The sequence below is a fragment of the Engraulis encrasicolus genome, chromosome 11 (genome assembly GCF_034702125.1).
Source record: "Engraulis encrasicolus isolate BLACKSEA-1 chromosome 11, IST_EnEncr_1.0, whole genome shotgun sequence".
In the NCBI taxonomy this organism is placed as follows: Eukaryota; Metazoa; Chordata; class Actinopteri; order Clupeiformes; family Engraulidae; genus Engraulis; species Engraulis encrasicolus.
The window spans coordinates 31,004,704-31,031,738 of NC_085867.1; the positions used below are offsets into that span (position 1 = coordinate 31,004,704).

General features: G+C 42.6%; 1 protein-coding gene across 2 annotated transcripts; it reads right to left on the reverse strand.

Annotated features, from left to right (window-relative positions):
• Positions 1–909: 909 nt before the first annotated feature.
• ddx4 (DEAD (Asp-Glu-Ala-Asp) box polypeptide 4) lies at positions 910–26,213 on the reverse strand. 2 transcript variants are annotated; one of them, XM_063210432.1, is made up of 26 exons: positions 26,109–26,213; positions 25,144–25,183; positions 24,963–24,990; positions 24,390–24,449; positions 24,243–24,305; positions 20,957–20,992; positions 20,584–20,659; positions 18,446–18,528; positions 17,225–17,272; positions 16,696–16,734; positions 16,555–16,578; positions 16,317–16,388; positions 16,013–16,048; positions 15,872–15,907; positions 13,872–13,929; positions 13,567–13,673; positions 12,519–12,664; positions 12,057–12,209; positions 9,106–9,260; positions 7,502–7,631; positions 6,822–6,988; positions 5,841–5,986; positions 4,892–4,991; positions 4,380–4,650; positions 2,906–3,013; positions 910–1,811 (listed from the first exon to the last, which is right to left on the reverse strand). In XM_063210432.1, exons 2-26 carry the CDS (start codon positions 25,162–25,164, stop codon positions 1,728–1,730), a joined length of 2,247 nt encoding a protein of 748 aa, XP_063066502.1. In that variant the 5' UTR covers positions 25,165–25,183; positions 26,109–26,213; the 3' UTR covers positions 910–1,727. The 2 variants fall into 2 exon arrangements, with proteins under 2 accessions (XP_063066502.1, XP_063066503.1); XM_063210433.1 differs by lacking the exon at positions 15,872–15,907 and having other exon boundaries at positions 26,109–26,212.
• Positions 26,214–27,035: the final 822 nt, after the last annotated feature.

Below are 27,035 nucleotides of genomic sequence, written 5' to 3' on the forward strand. Positions count from 1 at the left end.
TTGGGAACACTTGGACAAATATGACAAGACTAAACAAAAACAAAGCATTGGCCTACAAAGCAAATTCAAATAAAAATTGTAGGCTAAAAATCCTGGCAGAATGAAAAGGCTAAAATAGAAATAAATTAAAATCAAGTTGAAGTTGTAAATGAAATTCTTATATTAAATCTGTGAACTTAATACTCTTGGATTCTTCTAGACACCACAATAGCCTATGTTAATCATCTAGGGCTATTACTTGGAAAAGTGTGATGTCTAAGTCCAGATGGGAGGAGGGAATAGCCTATTCAAAGAAAAGCGTGGGATGGATCATCTATTTGAACGCTAAGAGTAATCGTCAGAAATTTGCCCGATTAAGTGGGTGTTCATCGCCAGACTGCCGTGCCCTCTCCAAAACTAGACCTACATGAGCACGGTTCAAGGACCACTGACAGGACAATTGGAGGGTGCCGAGTCGGCTGAAGTCTAGTTCTACATGTTTTTTTTTTATTTTAAAATGTTTTGACCACGTTGTCAGCAAAAACCTGCCCATACGTTTCCTTCACCAATGCACTCGCTGACCAGTGAGTGTCAAGATGTGACTTGGAAAATAATTAAATTCCAATACTAACTAAAATACTTCCCCTGAATTTCTTTGATTCCAGACCCTTTGAGCGGCTGCATTTCATTACGCACTTCACTGTTCAGTTGGTGGTATGCCTTGGGATTTTCCACATTGAAAACTATTGAGTAGCTCTGCTCAAAGTTTGAAAATCTCCATTTACAACAATTGTAGTGACCAAACCCCAAAGCGCCAGATGCTGCAGCGCCTCCTTCCCAAAACAGACCAAAGTTCTGAGCCCTAACAAAACAGACTTTCGAAGTCGCATACGTTCACTTCAAATGAAATAAAATGACACCACACATGCATCAAGTTGACACTTTTTTTATTCCTCACAGCAGCCCACCAGGGCCATGCAACAAGGCTTCATCTGGCCAACAAGGCTACGCCAACAGAACCTTTCAAAATGCCGTCATGCGTTTGTTTTATTTTCAATGCAAGGGGTAGAAATCACTTAGTGCTATATTTGTGTTACAATGACCTGTAGGTTATGGCTTCATAAGCCACGTGTACTTCTCGTTAGTAGTATTGATGGTCAACCAGGATTCAGAAGCCAAGTGCTACAGGCCATTACTGCCCATCTAGTTTCACCTTTTCAATTCAGCATTTGGAGCAGTAAAACCTTGTTTTAAAATACTCCCAACTACCTCAACTCAGAGAATGCTTTGGATATAATTCTTAAGTCTGTGAAGGCTTAAAAGGAATAACCAGGCGCACCCCTTAACCTGGAGAGAAGCCAATAGAGTGCTCGCCATTCTTTTCTCTTGCCATTCAGGTCATTTGTTTGCAGCTTCTGAATTCAGATTGCCCATCACTGATTATTAGTGATAAAAATGGCTTTTCACACCAACTCTTGCAGTGCTGTGGAGGGGGAAAGGTGCCATTACTTGATCTGCACTGAAACCATGATTAATAACCCCCTGCATTCGCATGAGTATTATTAACTTCACAACTGCTTCAAGCCTTTAAAAGGCTGCCATTTTCAGTAACAAAACAAAACACGAAAAAAAGAAACATAAAAAATTGCCATGACGCGACATTTCAAAAACATAAAAACAAACATAAAATATTGAACATAAAAACAAATTGCGTCTCCCCCCCCCAAACAAGACTACATGCAAACTTGTCACTCCCATTCGTCGTCGTCTCCTCCTCCCCCTCCGGCTGAGGCGGGAGCCGAGCCCTGGCTATCTGACTGGAATCCACCACCCTAGCGGACAGAAAGAAACAGCACACCAAGAGATTTTAACACTTCACACAAGCAAAAGATGCACTCATTCATGCCATTCCAGGTTTGGTGACCTAAGGATTTAGGTCCCTTCATATGCAGCTTAGGTCAAGGTTACTGATCACCAGTGTAAGTGGATACTGACTAATGCAGATGGTGGGTGGGCATGTGTGTGTTCCCAATCCCAAGCCAGACTTAAAATTCCATGACTTTCCCTGACCCGAAAACACAATTTCCATGGCTCCCAGTAAAAGACGCACACAGACTATCCAGTCAATGTCGGGCATTTCCTGTTGCAACATTGCCCATGGGGACACCAGATTCGAGACCGGCCAGGGTCAATTCCCTACCCTTTGCCCATTTTACTCCCCCACTACTTCCCTGGAAAGTCCAGCATAACAAAGTAGAAAAAATGCACCCAAAATAATGACAAATGTCACCATGCCACTGCTTTTCAATGACATGCCTACTTAGACTTGTGTGTGCAACAAAACTTTGCATGCTTATCTCGTGCTGTACAACACCCTGTGATACGTTAGGGTTATGCACCGTTTTGATCTAGGCACGATTGCCATGTTCATGATCCTAATCTGAAAATTGTGGCGTAGGTTTAAGACAGCACATTCAAAATCATCTGACCTGGAAGTAGGACAACCAACTGACAAGATTTAAAAAAAAAAAAAAAAAAGTTTGCTTCAACATAGATTTGTCTGCGTCAAGTGTCTTCACTGAAAAGTCACGAAAAAATAATAAAAAGTAGAAGCAGAAAAAAGCTGGTTGAGGAAGACTTGATTTTTATTTTGTCTTATGATGTGGACAGTGATCTGCACTGCAGTATCTTGACTATGCAGCCTTTCAAAGTCCTGTGTTACTCAGTCTAGAAAACAACCACTATGATATTGATATTCAAATTCATTATTTTTTGTAACTTTTAAAAAATTAAGTAGCCTCTTGTAACCTACTCTACCTTCAAACTATCAAAAAGACTTATTTTTGAAGATCTTGGGGTGCATCAAATCTTAACTAGTGACTGTTCGTATCAAGATTTTTGTTATCATTACAGCCTAAGCACTCACCTTCCTTGTGTCGGTTGAGGCGAACACTCCTCCTCGAGGGTTGTGGCCAGTAGTCCCGTGGGCACCGAAGGCAACCTTCTCTAGCCAGTCCGGGACAGTCTGCTTGGCCTGAGGGAGGCAACCAGGGAAAAAAAAAAAACATTGAAGTTTCTGAACAGGTCCAATTTCTCATCCACATATCTTAATTTACCAAATTTCTGTCTAGTAATGCTATGCACATATGTATAGAGAGATGAATACATAATGCACGTTGGGTATGCGTTGTGTGTGTGTGGGGGGCAGTTCCTTGAATGTCCAACACAAATTTCCTGCAGGACCAAGGATTTTGATACCCGTGCAGCATAGGATTTCACCTACTCCCACCTCACTCATAACGCCAGAGTCATGTTCATTTCAAGGTAGCATTACACACAGTGGGTAAGTGGTTAGGGCAGGGGACAGGGGTGTCGAACTCAGGCCCAGGGGGGCAAATATGGCTCGCCAAGTCATTTTATTCGGCCCAAGATAATTTGGTATGCATTACAGTTCGCCCGCATACACCATTTATGTATAGTGTACCAAGACTTGAACATGAAACTTGGTTTCACAGGAGTACGAGTAGGCCCAAGCCAATGACGCAGCTCAGTCATATGCAACACAATGTGCCAACACATTTAAATGACCAGATATGATGGGAAAGTGAAATTTAAGCATTAACTGTGCGCCTGAATGATTGTAGTCCATCACTATCATTATCCCTTATTATATGGTTGTGACGTCATCTGTCGAATGCTCCATTCATTTCAACGGGGCTCCCCAACGTTCGGACGTCTGTTATTTTTCGATAACGGACGGGTTGGTCTATAACAGACCGCTGTCAATGGCAACAAGACTTTTCACTGCTAAAGCGACTTTTCATCAAGACTCTAATCAGCTGCTGTGATAGACAGCACCCGTTGTCCTGGCTACCGCTGTCAATGGCAACACTGGCTTGTATACAAGTCAGTGGCTAAAGCGAATGTTTCATATCACTCCGCAGGGGGTCCGGTCTTTTGTCACTCTAATCAGCTGCTGTGATAGACAACACCTGTTGTCCTGGCTAGCCTACCTAGCGGTGTTCCACAACGGCACTGTTTTGTTTTGCGCAGCAACAATCTTAACATTAAATAGGTCTAAAGAAATGACCCCGCATGTGTGAATCATTTAAGTATATCCATATAATAAGCGGGTTAACTTTCGGCGAGTCGGTCGCTTTGTGAAATAGCAGCACTTCAGAGAGAACAAGACCCCTCCGCTCCGCGTCGGGGTCTAAAGATTCTCTCTGTCGTGCTGCTATTCCACGGTAGCGACCTTCTTGCCGAACGTTAACCCTTACTTAAAAAAAGGAAAAAAAAAAGCTCAGCCCGCAATTTTGAGGCAGAGTCCCACCTTGCCCATTTAAGTGTTTTTAAGCCAGGAAGACCACACCAAAGGTGCGTGTGTGCGCGCCACTCACCCCTGAAAGGACCTTGACAAGGGAGCGTGCCAGCTGAGTGTCAGCCTCTGGGTCAAAGAACGAGACGGCACGTCCCGTGTTGCCGCAGCGCCCGGTCCTGCCGATGCGGTGCACATACTCGTCAATGTTGTTGGGGAGGTCAAAGTTAACCACGTGCTGCACATGCTCGATGTCCAGGCCTCTGGCGGCAACCGACGTAGCCACCAGGATGGGACACTTGCCCGTCCGGAAGTCAGCCAACGCCTGCTCGCGCTCCCGCTGCTCCCGATCACTGGAACCACAGGCAAAAAACACGACCAAACTTCAATGTCACCAAAACAAGCCAAGTTGCCAGAACTACACACTTTTGACTTGTGGCCTACTTGGATGCAATTTTACTTTTTTACATCATTGTTTCTAAACCTTGCTTCAGTATCAGCATATATGTTGACCTCAAGAGATGAGCCATTAAGAAAGATTTATGGTAAATTACAATAGGAGACCCCACAAAGCCATCAAAGTGTTGAACTCACCCATGAATGCTAGTTGTGGGCAACTTCTCCTGACAGAGATATGTAGCTATGAAGTCGGCCTTGCGCTTCGTTTCCACAAACACCATGGTACGTTCAGTTCCTGTGTGGGAAAAAAAAAGAGGGGGCATGTGTAGATTTATCATATTTTGAGAGCCTGAACACACATGCACCAACTACTTACGTAGTTGAATAGTTGTCCATTGTTAAGATGGCCCCTTGTACATTCTTTCAGCCCTGCTTGTACCACCGCAACGCATGTTTAATACAGCAACAACTTTTCAACCAAATCATCCCCAAAAGGGCAATTGATCGAGACATAAAAAGCATATGGAAAAACAAACAGACCATGAAGCCATCAAGCACTGAGTATACAGCGATGAGGATATAAAGGGTCTAAAAATGCACTAAATTTTGCATAGTTGCATATTGCTAATGGTTCTGATGACAATAGGTTGGATATGCAAAACAGCTTTTAGTTGGCTGTTCATAGCTGAACCACATACAGTGGGTGTGCCCATCAAGGCCAGCACGGCTATTTTGAGATTGGCCAAATAAGCATCACAGCATGAAACTTCCTTCAATGCATTGCAATTTCGATGGGAAGGGAAAAGGACATGCATAACGTCCACTGGCAGTTTTGTATGGATTAAAGGCATTAATCTTTGCCCTCGAGGACTTTCCTGTGGCCCCCGGCCTTTTTTTCTTCAGATATAGGGCAACGAGGCAAGACACCACAGTAGAGGACGACAGATTCATTTGATGTGAGGCTTAATTAATGAGCAGTCATCACAAGAATGTGCGTAAAACTCCATTTATGCAAGCATTGATGTCTGGTGAATTTGCAGCTTTGTATATTTTTCCATGCACGAACAATGAAATGATTCAGTACAAATTTACGAAAGTCTTTGGCACATAAGCATCCTTGGAGAGGAGCGGAGGTCGGTCTCACCTGTTGCCTTGAGGAGCTCCAACAGCTGGTCCCTCTTGGAGAACTGGTTCACCTCCAGCACCTGCTGCTCCACATCACTGCAGGCCCCGCCCACAACACCCACCGCCAGGAACAGGTAGTCCGTCTTCAGGAAGTCAGCAGCCATCCTGACACACAGGATCGACACAAAATCCATAGAAGAAAGGCATGAATAACGGCATGAGCCACACAGAAAACCGACACAAGATACATAGAAGAAAGGCATTAAATAAGGACATGGGCGCCACACAGGGAACCAAGAAAACAACTCTCAGCTTGTAACAAATAAAAACTACTTAAATTGTATGCCGTTTGCAAGTCACTATTATAAAGGGCAACGTTTCTATCAGATCTTTTACAAAATATACCAAAGATCTATGACAATAACTGTACTGTAAGGGCAAAGTTTCTAACACAAGCCACAATCATAAGTGTTGCAGAGGGAGATGACTGCCAAAACACATTTGCATTTTACAGCATGTGAACGTTTTGCATTGTCACCACATTTCGCTTTTTTTAAGAACCCAAATAACTCAATGGTAGCCGACTGTTTCCATGACTAGGCACGAGAACTGATGAAACACCAATGATATGAGCTCATCCTTGTAACATTTGACTTGGGTTCAGCCTGATGTCACATGAAAAAGGCCATTGCCTCAGAAGGCACCTGTCGTCTTGCTAAGGATAGCACACTTTTTGATGACTTAAGAAAGTCTGTAATAAGATGAACTGACAGGTTGCGACATCAGCTACAACTGGAATAACGTCTAATAATATTTCTTTGATGAATTTGGTGTTTGATGTTGGTGGTTTGCCTGAAAGGCGGCTTTGAGTGTAATTAACATAACAGTTTGACCATATTTCATAAGTCTTGAAAACGTAATTCCAGTTGTAGCTGATGTTTAAGGCTAATTATACTCCAAGCCGGCTTTCAGGAAAACCAAACCACCAAATGGGACAAACCTTTGGATCTCCTCCGGGTAGGTGGCGCTGAACATGAGGGTTTGCCTCTGCTCCTTGGGGGGCATCCCTGGGGAGCCCACCAGCTTGCGCATCTCCGGCTCGAAGCCCATGTCCAACATGCGGTCTGCCTCGTCCAGAACAAGGTAGCGCACCTTGCTCAGCCCCACCTGCAACCACCGAAAAACAATGCAATGAACATGGTAGCGCAGCTTGCTCAGCCCCACCTGCAACGCCCAAACACAATACTGGAGATTCTAGGAGTATTATGGAGATATGCCAAAGTAATTAATAGGTTGCTGTGGGCACTTAACATGGCCAGGTTCCGGTCTGCCTAATGGGAGATTCCCCACCCCATTGTGACAGTAGAACCCAGAAACAATGGGCCAACGGAACCTCTCATCCAGTCTGACAATACAGTGCGTTTCATCACAGGTATTGGGTAAGGAGGAGTTTAAGTGGGGTGTAGTGCAAACTTTTAAGGGGTGTGGGACTACAAGCCACCACAAACGCTTAACTTTTGGCAAACAATTAGATGAAAGTGGTTCGAGCTAATAGTCTCGTGCAAATTTGTGGTCAACGTTAAATACGCTGTGCTTAATACCACCAACCTTGTGACGGCAAGTTCTCACGTACTTTGAATCATCGACAAAGCAGCAAATCCAATACAGTTATTGACAAACCTTCTCTTTCCCAATAAGGTCCATGAGTCTTCCTGGGGTGCCGCAGAGCACATTGCAGCCTCTGCAGACTTCTCTGATGGTGTAGCTAACACTGATACCGCCGTACACCACCACCGGGCGCACACACGTTCTGCAGGAGCACAAGTCAACAGTGTCCGTCAACATGCATATTCTACAGTAGATCAGATTCAAACCATTTCACGATAGTGTTAATGCTCTATACAGGGTGCACACATAGGCAACCCAGATGCCCCTATACACCACCATTGGGTGCACATCTACATTCTGCAGAAACGCAAGCCAATCTTTGGTCAGGTCTGTTAGGGGAAGAGGCTGCTTCACACATCCATAAAAGGCCCTAAAACTGGCGGACCAATCAATGCAGGAGATTTTTGAATCTTTGTGCCTACAGGCCAACTGTCTGACCAAAACCCTACCCGCTTTGCATCCAGACACTACTGATGGGAACAACCTGTTGCTTTCAAACCATCTTCTGACGTCTCATTGATCGGGGCCAGACTTAATATTCACATTTAATCTCACATTTAGTCTGGCAAAACATTCTGCAAGGTATAGCAGACATACCATGAAATGCCAAACATGTAGAGCTTGTGGAACATTTGTGTCTACATTACATTGATGTCCCATGCAAATCTGCCCAATGATTTTTTTTTTTTTTTAACTTTTGCAAAACGGAGCTTGTCAGATAACGTGAAACATTTCCAACAAGCAGATCAAAGGGACGGTAGTGACACACCTTGACATTGAAGATTTGTATGCGGAAACAAGCCATCAGGGACAACCATTTACAAAAACGCCATGGCGACACATGCGGCCTAACTTCTGCGGTGTTGTGCAAGCTGCCGCCACCCCAGTTTGGACATGGCCAGCTGACACGCTGTTTACACATACACAGGTACTTTCAAAAACTTAAAACCTTACCCTGCATTGAGCCTTCTGTTCAAACAAAAGTTTACATGCAAATATCAAACAAGAGTTTTGCCATAGTTTTTAAACAGACAAATCAGACCGCACAAACGGACAAAGTCGGAGCCTGTCTCACTGGCTTAACGAATGTCAGCTTACCGCAGGAGATTTAAACAGATTTGCCAATAGAGTGACAAAAGACCATTTGACTTTTCCAAAATATCTTCATCAAAACTATCAACAATGTGTTGTTATAACAGCAGCCGAGGAGTGGTTATAGTTGCAGAGCACGACGAGCTTCCTTTTAAATCCATTTAATTGTGTTACTATGCAGCTCACTGCACCGGTGCTACCTACTGCCAAATGCTATCTTTTTGTTAATATCAGTATTGAACTGATATTTACTAGTCTGACCAAAGTAGGCCTACTTTAAGTTCTGCAGCTAAAAATGCATTTCTAGAAAGTTGAAGGCTGTTAACTACCATTAAACAAAACAACTAATTGGTGCAATGTAATGCAGTTCGGGGTAACAGTCTTATGGTCGGTGTGCATGTTGCACCCATGGGCAAACGTGCACCCCTTCAACTCCCCTAAAACGCACCACACAATAAGCATCATGCAATACAGGCTACAGTGTAAAGCAGGAATTAGTTATGCGTGAGTGCGGTTTCTCATACCCATGGGCAAACTTGCGCGCCTCAAGGTATATCTGGTTGATGAGCTCTCGCGTGGGGGCCACGATGATGGCCTCCGGCTCCTGCTGCTCACTGAAGGCACTGGCCGCCACCCCGTCAGCCATCAGGGTCTGCAGGATGGGCAGCAGGAATGCAGCCTGGGGGGGACAAGACATGACAACACAAGAAGGAGCTTTTGGTCACTTTCAGAACAACTGTGGACATTCAAGGTCAACACTACATACATTTCTGAAAACAATATTTTTTTCAGAATCTCCAGGATGTGCGGCAGGAATGCAGCCTAGGGCGGCACATGACATGACAAGACAAGGAGCTTTTGGTTAGTTGTGTTGACATGAAATGATCAGTTTCTTTGAAACTGTTCAGAAAATGACCAAACATACAATTACACTATCTTATATGGACTTCTTTCAGAATCTCCAGGATGGGCGGCAGGAAGGCAGCCTCGGGTGGCAAGACAGAACAGGAAGGAGCTTTTGGTTACATCAAAGATTTTCAATAAGGGAACCAAGATAACCATACCATGTGTCACCAGTGCAAACTAAGTAGCAGAAGTTCTGGTCTCCTAAAGGTGCATGGTTGCTATAGGACTGCAGCTTAGATGCTTACACCATGATGACTCCAACATTTACTTTTTCTGCATACAATTACACATTTCTAAAAACAAAAATTAACTTAACCTGTCAAAATATTTTGAAGTAAATTTGTATTAAGATATTAACCCTCTAGCTACCAGAATTTTTTTTGAATAGGCCGGAATTCTACCAAGAATTCTGAGGAAAAATTGACATTTTGGTCATATTTTAAATAATGTCAAATAACTTGAAAAGACATGAAGTGTCAATTACGAGTTACTTTCATATTAAAGTAGAGAAAACACACTTTCAAATGGTATATCATTTATGGATAATTAATTGTTCAGTATTCCCATAGAGTGCCTTTGATGTGGATTAAATGATAAAAATGTGATAAAATCCGATATTATCTAGGCCTATCCATCTATATATCTATATATTTAGGCCTATCTATCTATCTATCGATCTCTCTATCCATCTATCTATCTATCCTTCGTCTATCCATCCATGCATCCAGGGTCAAAGTTGAACAATGATCATGTGACGACAACAAATGTCGTTCACCCAAAAGTCCTGTTTTCAAGCGGTTTCAAGCGGTATGACTGTAATGGACTACACTAGCTAATAATGTTTGAACTAAACCATGCCAAAGACGTGTAAGGATAACCGTAGAAGTGTCCACGATAGCAGACAGGACATGAATGGAGCTGTAAGGAGGTTTCCCCTCCCAATTTGGCACAGGTAAGACGTGCCAGGCATCACCGAGTAATACGGAATTGAAGTGCTACAAACACCACGTTGGTAGGTTATTATTGGACGTTAGCATTCAACTCAACGTCTTCACGCACATTGTTATGAAGGACACGTGGAGTAGTAACAGTCCTTGACTGCTTTGCCAAAGCTGACACGCAAAATGAGTAGCCTATCATGCTGCGCTTCCAGATGCGCTGATTACGCAGAGCTGTCGCTGTTGTTCCAGGAAACTAAGATAGTTGGATACCAACATATGGTTTGACTCTGAAAACACGCCGAAGACAGTTTACATTTTTAATATGTAGCGTGTAGACATCGGCTGGACAGTTGTGTTTGCTATTTAGGACCATGGCAGAACTCACAGTTGAACACCATCTCATAAGCCCAATAAAACAACATGATCAAAAACAGCCTAAATGGTCATAAACATGTGCTGTTGACCATGAAAATAGATCTCAGAGGGTTGGAAGTTTTCATATTTAGTGTATATTGGTTGTAGAAACAGAATGGTTGTGTTTGTAGCCATCCAATCTCGGACGGCCGTCATTCGAATTGACGGCAGATTGCCAAATCGCATAAAGCGGCGCATCTCGTAATGAAATCTAAATACTGAAAAAGAATATAATATAAACATATAGTTTTTATACTGAAAGTATATCGAGGAGGGTCTCTAATATTGAGCTGAAGTGTTTAAAAGCTGGAAAAACTGCATGATGACGGCCGTTCAGCCGTATTTTCATATGAAAATATTCCGGCCGGCCGCGGCCGTTCTGGTACAGATCCAGCCGGACGTTCACGGCCGTTATGGTAGCTAGAGGGTTAAGGCAGGTATGGCCTTGTCAAAAACACAAGTTGTATCAATACACGTTTTAAAAAGATCAAAATCTTTTCAGGTGGAGCTTTTTTAAAAATAAATAAATAAATGAATTAACACTGGCCTTAGCAGTTTTTAATCATAAAGGCAGATCAAGATATCCTTGTGGGAGGAAGTGGAGTTGGCAGCATGTGCTGCTTATCACACCAGTCACTTCCCTCCCATCTTCATCTACCAGAGAACTGAATGGCTGCAGGTTTCAGAAAAAAACAGCAGTTTATTTTATAACAGGGTCTAAACTTGAGGTTAACCTTTTAAACGTGTATTGATACTTTCAGATATATTTAATTTACTGCATTGTATTGTTGCTCATGTAGGATGACCGGAAATAAGTGGAGATGTCCCTGGACTATTTGTAAGCAACACTGTGTCCATTTTCTGGCTAGTTCATGTGTTTACAGCCATGATTCACACACACTGTGAGGACTATAGTATAGGTGTTTAACTGGGCGAGTCTGGTCACACTTGCTCAAGTGACAAGTTGTTCTTATCTGCTCCCTCGTGTAATAGTGATTTCTGTAAGCTGGGAGTCATGGTGAAACTTGCAGTAAGTACCATTCATTGTATAGTCCACTATATACGAGGGAGCTGTGAGACTTAAAAAGTTACATTTTTGGAGCTTATTTGACAGTTTGCAGACCCACCTTCAACCGTCTGAACACTTTTTGCGTGTGCTAGACAAAAGAGCCAGAGTGCGCACACAACCCAGAACGACTACGTAAAATACTCACGGTTTTCCCAGAGCCTGTCTGTGCACAGGCCATGAGGTCCCTGCCGCCACGCACGATGGGGATGCCATATTTCTGAACAGGGGTGGGCTTCACATAGCCCGACTTGCTGACGTTCCTGATCAGGGACTCACACAGCTTGGCTTCTTCAAAAGTCTGCAATGGAAACAAGAGAGGGAAGGAGAGACAGATGGAGAGATGAAAGGAGGCAAAGGGATGGAGCAAGGGGTGGAGGTGGAAGATTGAAACACGAAGGACAGATAAAGATAACTTCACACCACCGCAACTTGGCTTCCTTCCCTTTACCCAAAGTGTCAGAACAAAATGTACAAACGTGACAAGTATGAAAGTACCAGCCAACTTATTCCAGTGAAGTCAGCCATTAGACAAAAAAGCATTCTTGGTGATGCCGTCTACACAAATTCAACATTAGGCAGGAAAGACAATTTGGGGCGTCAGACTCACCATTATAGCTGGCGGTGGATTGCTTCCACTTACATCCACCAAAATGTCGTCGTACTTATCAAAGTTGATGCCAGTCGCAAACTTATTGAAAATGGCCTCCTCCTCCTCAGGAGGTGGGGGAGGAAAGTAGATGGGAACCTTTGGAGCTGTGGGGCAGATGCACACATTAGGATCAAGACAGGGGCAGCCATGGCCTACTAGTTAAAGATATGGGCTTCATGGATCGGAAGTAGGGGTGGGCGATATGACGATATTATATCGTGAATCGTGATATTGAGTAAAATATCGTCTCGAATCTGCCAAAGTGGAGAAATCGTATAGATCGTCTTGCAGTGAGGATGTTTATTATCAGTATCAGAGTGATGTTTTCTCACTTGTGTTGTTGTCTTAACTTTATTCTTTACATTATTGTATTCCAATTGTACACTTTATGAGAGTATCATCAGTGTGTTAACATTTTATTGACTGCAAATTACAAATTGCAAGTATATAAAAGTTGTTTTTTGTTGTTTTTATTTTTTGGATGGAAGATCGTGATAAAAAATCGAAATCGTGATTTCATGTTAAAAAATCGTGATACAACATTTTTGCCATATCGCCCACCCCTAATCGGAAGGTTGCCGTTTCAAATCCCATCCCTCCACTACCGCTCTCACATTATGGCTGAAGTGCTGTTGACCAAGGTCCACAATCCCACACCGCTCCTGGGATTGTAACCAATACTCTGTGCTGAAAAATAACTAAGTGGATTTCGATAAAAGCGGTGGTTGAGCAAGTGTAATGCAATATTACATTTTAATGTAAAACTGACACTCCCTGCCTGGGACTCTGCATCGAGGATCCAAGATTCAAATGACTGTCAGGCCTGAATGTGGCAACTGAGGCTAGAGACCACACTATGGGGTTATAGAAGGCTAGCCATTGACTGGCTGTGGTAAATTAAGCCTCAAAAGCCATTTTTGGCCTCTACTTCTGTTGAGATCCTCCCCCCACAGACTGGGACAACACACAATTTACACATGACCTACAATTCAAATGGAATACTTACCTCCATCCTCCCCTCCTCCTCCTTCACCATTACCGATGTCTGCAGGCTTGGCTGTGCCACACTTGTGACACTCCGTACGACGAGCAAAGTTACTGTTTCCACAGGAGCTGAGGAAGACACACACTAAGATGAAGGACCTCAGGAAAAACTGAATATTTATGCGTTTCTTTGGGATTTGTGTGTGTGGTGCACATCTGCATGTAAACAGCGCCCTCTATCTGTTGGGACAGTGCCAGTCTCGTGTGTGTGTGTGTGTGTGTGTGTGTGTGTGTGTGTGTGTGTGTGGTGTAAATAGCACCCTCTACCTGTCTGGGCAGGTCCAGTCTCCTGGCTTCACGTTGCCACCTCCACCACCTCCAAACCCTAAACAGGAAGCAGAGACAGGGGTCAGACCAGGGGGGCAGGATTTGGCTGGTTAGCTTCGCTGATTAGCAAGTCACCATTTTCGCATTTCCGACATCCACTTCGCTCCAGATGATTGGTGGGTGCGCAACCTTTACAGTTCTGTGGGTTGGGCACCTCCATGCATCCAATGACCGTCTTTCATATAACTAACCGTAAGTCAGACAATTACGTGGCACCTAATTAGCTGAGTAAACTGTCTGCGGAAACGGAAGCTGAAAAATTCATTCAATTTTGGCTGAATTCACTAGCCTAGCATTAACCATTGAAATGATTTGAGGCGGGACTTATTCACTCTCCAGTTCTTATACTACCTCCATGGGTCAGACCACAGACCTATACTAACCTAGACCAGCAATGGTCAGTTCAAGGCAGTAGCAGAATTTTGGATTGACAGGGCGCAGCCATCTTGGGTTTTTCCCCCCCTCCAACAGCTCTTCCCACAGACATCCTAGTGAAGACTATCAGAGCTGTGAGCCATAGGAACGTTAAAGTGGATTTCAATCATTTTCTGTCAGATTGACAAATTGTAATATATTATCACTCCAGGAAAGGAATCACCCTCACTACCACCGAACGTTTTATTAGAGACCCAGAAGTTGAGCGGTTATGCCAGATTGGGCGGTTTCTGCCAAATCGGGCCATTTAGGAAGGCGGTCTTCGGGTAGAAAAGGGCACACAATCATCTCATCTGGCAACCCTGCCGAGACTTTTCGTTGCAGCAATGCACCTTACAGTTTGAGATTTTGTGATACTGAATCGGTCATGCTTGTGTGTATACAACTTATTTGATACACTTTACTGGGAGTTATTGACAACTATGAAAACGTACAGGTTATTTAAGAAATATACACACCTATATACAGTGAATAGTGGTGTCAACAATGATCGATTCGGCGATCCGAATCGATCCGGGGCATGGACGATCCAGATCCGGCAAGTTCCAGAATCAATCCGGCAATTTTTTAAGTTTCAATTACTTCCATGGATATTTCGGGAGCAAATGAATGTTAAATTAAATAAAAACACTTCAAAACATCGCACGACTGATACTGAGCAACAATTTATTGGCTGTTTTCTGTATCAGTCAGTATCTGACTACTTGTATTGCCTCATCATGACTGATTAAACATTTGCTTTTCTTTCAGTAGAAGTGTAATGCATTGCAATGCATTGTAGAACTGAATCGGGTCATATAGAATCGAATCGAATCACTACCTCCCGAATCGTGATCGAATCGGATCGTTAGGGCAGTGCCGATCCACACCACTAACAGTGAAGCTGACTGTGCAAGCTTCCCAGAAGACACTAACCTAGCAACATCACGAGCCCAGACAGAAAGATATGACACTCGTCTTTTCCGACATTGACATCGTAGAACATTATGCTGTTGTATTGTATGATGTGTTACATATTATAGATACACAACACATGCGGCAAACGAAGTATCACATTCTTTCAAACACATTTTGAAGTTAAATTTACTTATGGAATGATGACTTCATTACGTACAAGTCTGTGATTACGGGGGTCTTCACCAAGATGGTGAACTGAATCTGGGGATCTGATTAATCCAAAAATTTCAAGGACCATTGCCAGTCTAGGTTATAGGTCTGTGGGTCAGACAAGTCAGGAGGTGCATTCCAGTATGCGGACTCACGTCCTCCCTTGTGCTTGAGCAGGGGTAAGACACGACAGACACTGCAAAAGGAATGGAAAAAGGAATCCATCGAGCTAAATGCAAAAAAAAAAAAAATTTGCCACCACCATTTCAAACATGGCAATGTGAATGTCGCCCAATTCAAACACCACCAAAACCAGCCAGTGAATAGTTGCCAACCCATGCACTACACAGGAAGGAACAGCAGCTGTTCCTCAAGAGTTTAAGACTTGAGTCAGTCACCTCTCCGGAAGGAATTGACATCTCTATCCCTGAAAGCTGAAGTCAAGATTATAAACAAATTAGTGATCAGTTAATAGAAGACAAGCTGTTTGTCCACGCGTGATGAGCAAACTGAAGTGTGGACCTCAGTAACCAACATACCTCCACCACTGGAGAATCCATCGTCGTCTCCGCCATCTGAAACATGTATGCAGACATTAACATTTCATTGCAACCGAGAAAAAACAACAACAACAAAACACTACCAGTCACAGTCACAACGTCCTTGTTGGCACCAGTAACTTCTCAAAAGGGTTTTTACTCCCAAGAAAGTCAGTCACCCAGTACGGGTAATAGATTAAAATAAAGTCAAATGTGTATAACTAAGAAAAGGCACACATCAACACCGTAATGGAAGGCTTATAACGAGCTCAAGTTGGCACTAATCCCATTGGCTATTATTCACCTCGGAAGCCACCACGTCCTCCTCCTCGGCCCCCACGTCCTCGGCCCCTACCGCCAAAGTCACTTTTGAAGCCTGCGCACAAATTCAGGTCAAAAATGTCAGTGCCATTAAGTACATGCTAAAGCAAGTATTTGAAGCACCATAGTCGGATAAAAAGGCAACATGGAAGATCTATTTAAATTGAGCAGCACTCATCATGACTGAAGGAAACTTAAAATAAAACAAAAAAAACCCTCACCATCACCTCCATCATCATCCCCATCTGCAAAACAATCAAGACAAAAAAACATTTGATAACCAAATATTACAAAGCACATCATCGATCTGACTAATTTTAACTTAAATTTGATGCAACTGCTGTAAGTATAAACATGGATACCATTGTTGTTGGAATCTCTAAATCCTCCTCGACCTCCACCTGTAAATACAGATTTTATTTTAGTTTTGATCATCTAACAAACCCACAGAACGCGACAAGAACTTTGTATAGACAAGCTGGCAGTTAAAGCAATTTGGGCAACGACAAGGCAATTGGCGCCAATTTGTAGATTAACTTCAGGTAACATTATGGTAACCAAAAATACAGTTAGGGGACAGCTGCAGCAGCCAAGAGGAATGCTTGCATTCTGATTGTAAATAGCCTACTTGGATGCATGTTCACAGCATAATTTCCCAAAAGGTCATTTATGCCGCCATGTTAACATATACACTACTCTCAAAAGTTAAGGGACATTTTGTATTCAGATAAAAAGCACATAAAATGGCCTCATCTTCTCAATGTCACGTTAAGGCACAGACGCTGATACTTCATCAACTCACTGCTTTTTGTTTTGTTTTTTTTAAAGCCAAATAACCCTCAACATGAGTAACCCTGTAGAGTTGTGCGTTAAGACCATGGGAGAACTTGCCTCGGCCTCCTCTACCGCGAAAGCCCCCTCTTCCTTCACCGTCTCCACCTGGGGTTCACAGGAAATGTAGCATTAATGAAGTGGAAGGCAAGAGACACCACTTCTCGAACAATACAACGTTTAAGGACTTGAACTCAATTTGTATAGAAAGTGGTGACCAAAGGGTTATTGGCCTGACCGATCTCCTCTCAACACGCACCCACATCACCTCCTCCAAAGCTGTCCCCAGGCATGATGAGGCATGTGCGTGATGTACATTCACTACCATTCAAAAGTTTGGAGTAACCTTAATTTTTCCAGATACTTGTTTGCAATTCAAGTCAAACATATTTTAAATAGCTTGAAATTGAATAATGGAAAGTACTGAACAGCCACAAGTGAAAAAAGGTTTGATTACCCATAAAAATTGGTTAAACTGGACAGAAGAGCTAAATCTAACTAAGCTTTTTCACCCATTTATTACATAGAAATACATGTTTTAGTCAATTTATTTGGTTTATCAAAGAATGTATGGAACTATTGGAAAGCTCCGTGTCTGCCCTTTCCAATGGTAGGTGTATGACATTTGAGTTACCACTTCGTCCACAAATTCAATTCAAAGTAGCTGCATGATTTTCTGGCCATCAGAATGAACATACTTATGAATGCACGATCCATTGTCTCAGTGATATTTTAATGTGCAAGCCAGTGCCATACATCGCTGTAAAGCGTAGATTCTCCTCTTTCAAATGTGTATATCACCTAGCATTGTATGGAATGACAGGAGCAGACATCAACTTTTGCATGCATGGGGCTCATAGAGCTCATGGGCAATTCTGGACCTCATCTCATCCCGGGAATGAAATCTGTAGAACCGCAACTGGCTATTATTAATGCCAAAGGAGTCAACACTTTGTACACCAGACTAGACACTACGTTAGTGAAGGTACAGTTACTTTTTCCAACATCAAATTGCTTATTTGTTGCATGCATTAAATTCAGGGAACAATAGCTATATACACTGACTTTATACCAGAACTGAAATTGAAAAGGAATAAGCTTAACTGTCAGAAAGAAGCATTGTGGGAGGAAAGTGTGGTGACCCCAAACTTTTGACCGGTAGTGTACCTCCTCCAAAACTGTCTCCAGGCTTCATGAGGTGTGTGTGTGTGTGTGTGTGTGTGTGTGTGTGTGTGTGTGTGTGTGTGTGTGTGTGTGTGTGTGTGTGTGTGTTCTACATACCTCCTCCAAAGCTGTCTTCAGGCTTGGCTGTGCCACACTTGTGACACTCCGTACGACGAGCAAAGTTATTTTTGCCACAGGAGCTGAGGAAGACACACACAGATGAGGGACCTCAGGAAAAACTGAATATTTATGCGTTTCTTTGGGTTGTGTGTGTGTGTGTGTGTGGTAGAGGCCTGCAGCGGGGCAGGAGTCCCGCGGGACTCTCGGGAAGCAGTGCAAAAGCATGCGGCGTGGGGCAATATTTGACAGTTTCTTGCGGAAGCGGGCAGGAATAGAGAAGTGTGGTCGCGGGAGCGAGACTAGATAATGTTCTCTGGAATCCCGCTAAGTGCATTTGCATTACATTTTTAAAAAATTATTTTTTTTATATAGCATGCTTATTCTATCAGTTGTCTCCATCGTGCACTGAAGATTCTCTCCCATATTACATCTCATAGCATAGTTGTGTTTTTTTTATGTCTCCTGGATATTTAACGCACCTGCCCAATTAACGAATTTTCTTAAGCCTTCGTAGCTTATGCTATTAATTAGGATGACGTTTGGTAGCCGTCCATTCATGACATGAACATAGTCAACATAACTGTGCAAGCTCAATAACGCCGGCATGAGCGCACGCCCGACAAACCCCAGATGGAGATGGGGATGCAATCTTCAACAACGCTGACTGCTGCCATCTTAATTACAACAGTCCCGCAAATGCCCCACAAGGATATTAAATTGACAGCAAAATATCTAGGCCACTTCATGACACCGAATGTTTCCAGAACTCTATTATCGACCGTGAGTCCCAAACAGTTGCAATGTTCCGCTGCTGAGTTAAAATCAAATGAGAAGAATTTAAAACCAAACCCAGAACAACCTCGTAGTTATGACATTACGGAGCTTTCACTCTTGGCAAAACAAATCACAAGCTAACTGGGCACTATCACAGAGGCCACTAGCCAACCCTGCTGCGGTCGGGGAATGAGGGCTGCTTTACACAACGCGCTCCAGGTAAAACCATATTGCGCGCTTGATTTACTTTGTAGCTACGACAGTTAAACGCAACCTAACCCCCTGTTAAATTTAAAACAGGTAGCCTACTCGTGGAACTGGTCATTTAATTACTAAGATGAAAACACCTGTCAAGTGTGAGCGTGGGTTCCTGATCGAGATCTATTCGCTGTGTCATGTAGCCTATTTTCGTCTTAATTAACATCAGCCACAGCTCCAGGAGTAGGCATACTTTTATTAATATTAGGCTACACAAACACGACAGGGAATGTGGGCTACTTTGCACAACGTGCTCCACGTAAAACCATATTGCGCGCTTGATTTACTCTGTACTAAGCGACAGTTAAACGTAACCCCCGTTCCATATAACAGGTACCCTACTCGTGGAACTGTGGTCATTTAATTACTAAGTAAGATGAACACCTGTCAAGTGCGCGTGGGTTCCTGATCAAGATGTAGGCTATTCGCTGAGTCATGCAGCCTGTTTTCATGTTAATAAATTAACATCAGCCACAGCTCCACGTAGGCCTACTTCAATTAACACTATGCTACACAAACACAACACCCCCTTAAGTTCAAATACCTCAGTTAAGTTCAAATAGCCTATGGCACCAGCACCATCACCAACACTATTCTTCCCGTATCATGACCGGCCGAGGTTTTAGGACGCTCTTCCTGAAATAGGCTACGCACCGCCTGCTCTTCAGTCACACGCACTTTACTCATCACGAAGTGAAGCGAGGGGTGCGGCACACATGGCATTGCACTTGTTTTAGGCTTTCTGTTAACGGCGTAGACCTTTTGTGCAATCATCAGTTCACACATTGGAAGGGGATCTCGGGGCACAATGAAAGCAAAAAAAAACCACTTGGTGAAAAATGCGGGATTTTAGCAGTGCGGGAGCAGGATAAGTCATAACATATGCGGGCGGGAGCGGTACTTAATATTATATTTAGTATGCGGGTGCGAGCATAACAGAAACTGGCGGGAGTGTGCGGGAAGGGAATTCAGTCCCGCGCAGACCTCTAGTGTGTGGTGCACATCTGCATGTAATCAGCGCCCTCTACCTGTTGGGACAGTGCCAGTCTCCTCCTCTGTGTGTGTGTGTGTGTGTGTGTGTGTGTGTAAACAGCGCCCTCTACCTGTCTGGGCAGGTCCAGTCTCCTGGCCTCGCCTCAAAGCTGGAGCCGCCGCCCCCGAATCCATTCTCGTCACCGCCTGCGAGACAAAATGAAAATATTTATTTCATGTGATGCCACACCCACAACGCTGGTTGCCTAAAGGGTGCTCACTTTCACCAGAAGTTCCACTATTCCATCATCATTATGGTTTCAACTGTGTGGCAAATATCCAGTCAATAAACATGCAGTCAAAAGGAAAGATAGCCTCGTCTATCTGGTATCCATCCACACAGGATCTGCCAGGATGAACTTGTTTTGAGCCAACAGAATTCTTAACTGAACTTTGGAATATTGGTTTAATACATTTTTATACACAAACGGAACACTAACTCACCTGAGCGGCCAAATCCCCCTCCTCCACCTCCTCGGCCTGATAAGGAAAATGTGAATCACGTGTTAGTCATTTTACAGTAACAGGCAGAGTTTGCAGTAGCTGGGCCCTCAAGATGAAAGTGAAAGCAAAATGCTGCCCTCAACACTGTGTGTACTAGCTTTAGGCATCAACAGGGTTCCCCCAGGATTGTTAAACCTAAATTCAATGCTTTTAAGACCTTTTTTAATGCATGTTCACATAAAATTTAATACTTTTATCGCACCCATTATTTCAATAATATTGAACGAAATTCAATTAAGAAAGCGCGTATCAAATTCAAACCTCATTACTTCTTAAGAGATTACCTCTCTGTTTGGCACAAGAATGTACATTTATGGAAAATACAATTAAAACACATGCAAAGTTGCATTGTAGCATCTCAGATTTATTTACTTAAACAAACCCCAGAATTGAATTCAAAAGCTGCTTCAAAAGCACTATTTATTTGTTAATTGCAGATTACCGACTTGCTGTGATGATCACCGATCAGCCAAACACAGAAAGAATTGGAACATTTGCTGTTTTTTATAGGCTATTGACATTTTCTAGGATGAAGTAGACCAATCATAGGCCTAATCATAATTTGCACATGTACTGTAACCTATATTCATACAGTAGGCCTATCTGTCTTTCAACATGTATTAGCCAATATAATGTAAACCTATCAGACTAAATTGGAGTAGACCATTATTATTGTTGTTGGGCCTAATAATTAGGCCTGATCGTTTTTCTTCACTCCATTATAATGACGTTCAAAAAGCATAATTGCCTACATTTAAATGTACCATTTACAATTTGAGCGTTAAACTGACAATAACCCACTCATTTTTTGAGTCAACAAGTTATTGGTCATAGGGCTAGTTGTGCAAGTAATGATCCCCCTTAATGTAGTGTTTTACAGGTATTTGAGAATAGCACTGCCATAGTCGAATGGCCACAATAATGATTATCCGATAAGACCATGCATGCGTCCATGCTTGTTTACAATTTTTCACCATGCGCAATTCTGGGAAGTATGCATTATCTGAGCATGATTCAGTAAGGAAATGCGCCGTGAGCCCCCCTATTCATAGATGGGTCAGGTCTCCTGGTTTAGCAGCGCATCGATTAAAACAAGATCAACTAAGTAGTCGTCTTTTTTCCGAACAGCAAGGGGAAATAGTTCAGAGACGGGATTTGATACGAGTCAAGTTTGCTACCAACAGGTATAGCGTGCCCACGCGTTGGTGTGTGGAGTGCACCCTAACCAGTGTGTGATTTAACCGCGGTTACGCGTCTGTGGTTATTATTGGCCACCTCAAAAATTCAATGCAAGATTTTAAAAAGAGGCTAAATGTTGCATGACGTCGCCTTGTTTTCTGCTAACGCTTTTAGGCAAGAGTGTGTTAATTAATGTCGGTGGTCGTTGGTGATACATCTACTAGTTGCGACCAATCGATAGGCTGTCTCGCCAAGTAGCCTAATTGCGTTTGTAACACAGCTTTGTCATGAAATTGAAATGGCTACAAATGACAGCGGTGGATTTCTGATTGCTCCTTAAGTTTGCTTCACAACGTTCAATAGCCTTAAAAAGAATACCCCAAGAAAACCGGTAACATTCCACAACGTCAGTTCTCCACTGTTTGCATGAACACAATGAAATAAATATAAAGGGGGGGTGGCTTTGATCACAACCTGCTTCTCGAGTTCAACTGGTGCTTGGACGGCACAAATAAAACTTTGCTGGTTAGTGGAAAAAATACTTGTGCGCTACGTCGAGGATAGATAATTGTTAATGCTACACTTCCCTTTGTCGCTGCAGCACTCAACGTTTGTGCACGTGTTTACAGTGCAACGAATGGACGTTCTGTGCGTCATCTTCATTATGAAAAAAGCCCAGCGTAAACGTTTTCTTGCATAGTGTGCAGCACGCCTCGCGGTCATTCGGCACAGATTTTACCCAAAAGTATTTTGGATCCTGCAGCCACTTGGGGTTAAACCGGCACTTTCCCATTCTTCACCTCACCTCATCAAAAAATGACGCCGCTGCACTCTAGATTTGTGTTTACAGTAGCGTTCTACAACGAATCATGGGTATTGACGTTCTGTGCGTCATCTTCATTATGAAAAAAAAAACTTCGTCCTTTAGGTTGCACACTGAAATGTTTTTTGAAAATTTAATGCCGCAGTGAAAAAAATTCCAGACTTTTAACAGCTAATTCAATGCTATTAATGCTCTTAATGCTGGATAACTAAATTCAATGCCTTTTTAATATTTTTAATAACCCGCGGGAACCCTGATCAACACATTTTTCAATGAAGACCATATTGGTCACTGTTTCAGGCCTCTCAGTGTATTTTCGGTTTCAGAATAAGGTGGTTTTGAGTGCTGTCTCACTCTTTCCATGGGGGATGCTCAGTTTTTGGAGATCAGAATCATAGTCCTATGGAGCTATTCCCCTCAAAGTGCCCTTATCAAGATATACATTCTTCTACAGTAATCTGAATTTTTTTCTGATGAAGACTAAAAGAAAAGTTTCAGTTTTTTTTTAGAGAAAAGTTTCAGAGGTTTTTTTTAGAGCCACACATTTTAAGTGTCTATGATTCCATACAAATGGAAGAATGGTAGCACGTTGTGGATCCAAACCCATGTTGAATTCTTAAAAACTACAGTCAAATCTGTGCACTCGAGTATTGAGTGAAATTGACCCCTTAGCAGTCAAACTCCATTGGGCCCTGGGCTCCAATTGCCCCTGGTGGAATTCTGGCGGAACTGCAGTCAAAAAGCCTGCACAGGTTCATTACAACAGGAAGTGGTGAGGCTGTTCTAAAAGGGCTGTAGCATCACATTTTATCATTTAAATTCACAACAATAACACTGAATGAAAACATAGCTTTTGTCTTGCATGCAAACGTCAATCAAATTGATGCGCAATTATGGCAAAATCAACGCAACCTCTAAAGCGGTGACAGCCCAAAACAAGTGATGTCAGCCCGCCCGCACTAATATGTAATTTGAGCCACTACCCTCCATGGTTGAAGATATTGTATTCCACACCAACACTATGGCCTTAACAATAGCAGTACTAAATCAAATCATTACATTAAAATCACGCATCTGGTGTGAAATATGAATTTGGATCGCAGTATGGGTCAATATGCTTCTCATGTGCAGCCAGCACTGCCTCTACACATGAACTTGGAGTAACTAACTGGTCAGTCACGAGTTGGCAGATTTGCAGCAGCGCAACCGTCAGAAGGTGTTTACCTCTGCCTCCTCCTCTTCCTCCAAAGCCACCGCCTCCACTGTTCCAGGAACTCCCCTCGTTGTCTAGCAAGACAGGACATTTTATATTAACGGGCTGACATTTATTTAATGTGGATAATCATTCGATTGAAATGTAAGTGCTTGTACCATTTTTTGAGCCAAAGCTGTTCTTCGGCCCGCTGTTCCATGAGGAGCCCCCTCCACTTCCTATAAAGAAATACGATACAATAACTATCAGACCTATAATGCATTCAAGTGCTACACAAAACAATCCCATGTCCAACTCAATCACAGCACAATCCACCAAAAATGCATATGCATGCAAAGTTCTCAGGTGCAACGGTCATTTAAGGATCAATGTGTAGGATGGTAGCCAGTAGGTATTACAACTGTCTAATGTCAAATTTGACATTTTCGTGAATATTTACTAATTATTAAACGTATATTTACTAGTATGACCAAAGTACAGAAGGTTTCAGGTAAAAATGTGCATTTCTTAAAATTCAAAATTCAGTATGGAGAAGACCCCCCCCCCTTTTTTTTTTCATACATGAAGAATGCAATTTTCCCAGTCATAACGAATACTTAGTATTTGATGGTGGTGGTGGTAAATAGTCATGAAAAGGTAGAACTGACATTAGAGAATGGGCAGCATGAAGTAGACTACACAAATATTACACAGTGTACCTTTAAGATTAATCTGTAACAAAGCTAACTCACCGAAGGTTGATGTTGTGGTCGTCTCTCCCTGAACATGTAAGAATACACAATTACACAAAACCCCTCAACGAGGTGTAAAAAAACAATGAAAAGATTCATGTATTTATTCATTTAGGATCGGGGACATGCTGTTAAACTACAACATCGGCACAATGGTTTACCACCTTGAAATGTTACATACCTCGTCCCACTCGTCGCCCATTTTTAATGATCAAAGTGTACTAAAAAAAAGACAGACCAACACAAGAAAACCATTAATTAAATACAATTACTTCCCCATAAAGTATGATGTAAGAAGTGTCCCTCTGCGCATTTAAAAAGAAAAAAAAATCCTCGTAAGGTGGTGTTAGTGTGCAAACAAACATGCGCAAGATAATTGCAACAGCTGGTGGGCCCCAAAACACCTGCACCTACTTCCACACATTTCCCCCTCCGTCTCTTCTTCAACACCGTTGCAATTCATGTTTTTCTCAGAAAATGAGCCAACGCCAATTAATCTCAATGTCATACCATTTATCTCTACCGAGACAAAGAATACGCATTCAAATGGTTAATTTCAGAGACCAAATTTTACGAAACGGAAAACTCCCAATGCCACATGCACGCTAACATGTGCTCACGCAAGGTTGCTAAACAGCTACCGCTAATCTTGTTTGAGACGCAATGCATTCGCACATCTTTGACGAACTCGCGGCACATTTTCTTTTCCTCATCATGGTTGCTAGCATCCCATTAAGTTGACTTAAAAGGGGGAAAGGGTAAATGGGGAAATTAACCCACTTAGTATAATAGGAATGAAATGTTATTCGAACAAATCTTGTTAATTCCGCATTACCCTTCTTCCATGAGCAACTCATCTACTTAAGAGCGTTCATGCAACTTTTAAGTCAGCGTATTTCAAATTTGCAGCATTATTGGCTTTTAATAAGACTACTTACTAGTCAACCTGCAATGCGCTAACCAGTTTAGCTAACCATGTGGCACCACAGACCACGCCATGCCATGTGGGTCTGGTGCGAAGTAAAAACGTCGAGCGTTTTATTGAACAAAAAATATAAATAAGAGACTGCATCGGTTTATATGTATATAAGTGGCACCCTCCTTAAGCATATTGGGTTAATCTACATAACATTTTTGAAGACTTACTTTTAGGAAGCGTCTGAAATTGTGACTTTGGGAACAGCGACGAGACGCGTGACCAGCTCAGGATGACGAGATCCAGTGAAAGGGAAGAATTTCGAACGTCGTGCTCTGAAAACTGAAATGATGGCGGGAACTTGGTAGACGTAATCAGGTTCAAAGGTCATCAGAGTTTGTCAAGGTTTTGCACATTAATACAAAAAAATAAAATAAATAAATAAATAACAAAATGAAAATAAACAGGTATAAAATTATATCTTAATTTTTCAAGTGGAATAATTGGTATTCACAGTCAGTCTGTGATTAAATAAGGTATGCCACCACTACACGGCCATGCATGCAACAAACAGTTCGTCAAACATGTTTATACCCAGGCTTTTTTAAAACACCTCTCATTGCACTACAGAACAGGCTGCCATCACAGTCCAAAGTAGCCTAAACTATAAATATAGAGTCTTGTGCTGCGATATTCTGACACTTTTGGGACTCCCTGGCTGGTCAGAAAACATCAATATTGTCTGTAAAGATGATGATGATGATGATGATGATGATGATGATGATGATGATAATAATAATTTATGATAAAGAAACTGAGGGGTGGAGGGGTGTCACCTACATTTTGCATCACCTCTTGCATGGTGCTTCTGTCCGGTTTAGTAGCCTACTCCTGATACTCACAACTAAACCAAAGCAACCATGAGCTTCAAATTATTTCAATCGTAAGTAGCCAAGGGGTACCTATCACCGGAACGGACCAAAACGGACAGGAACTTACCGGAACGGAACGAAACGGGCCAGAACGGACCGGAACGGACCCAGATTTAGCCCAAAACTGACCGAAACGGACCGAGATTTTGCATAATAAGAGCACATTACGATGCGAAACGGACCGGAACTGACTGAAACTGGCCAGAACGGACCGGAACGGTCTCA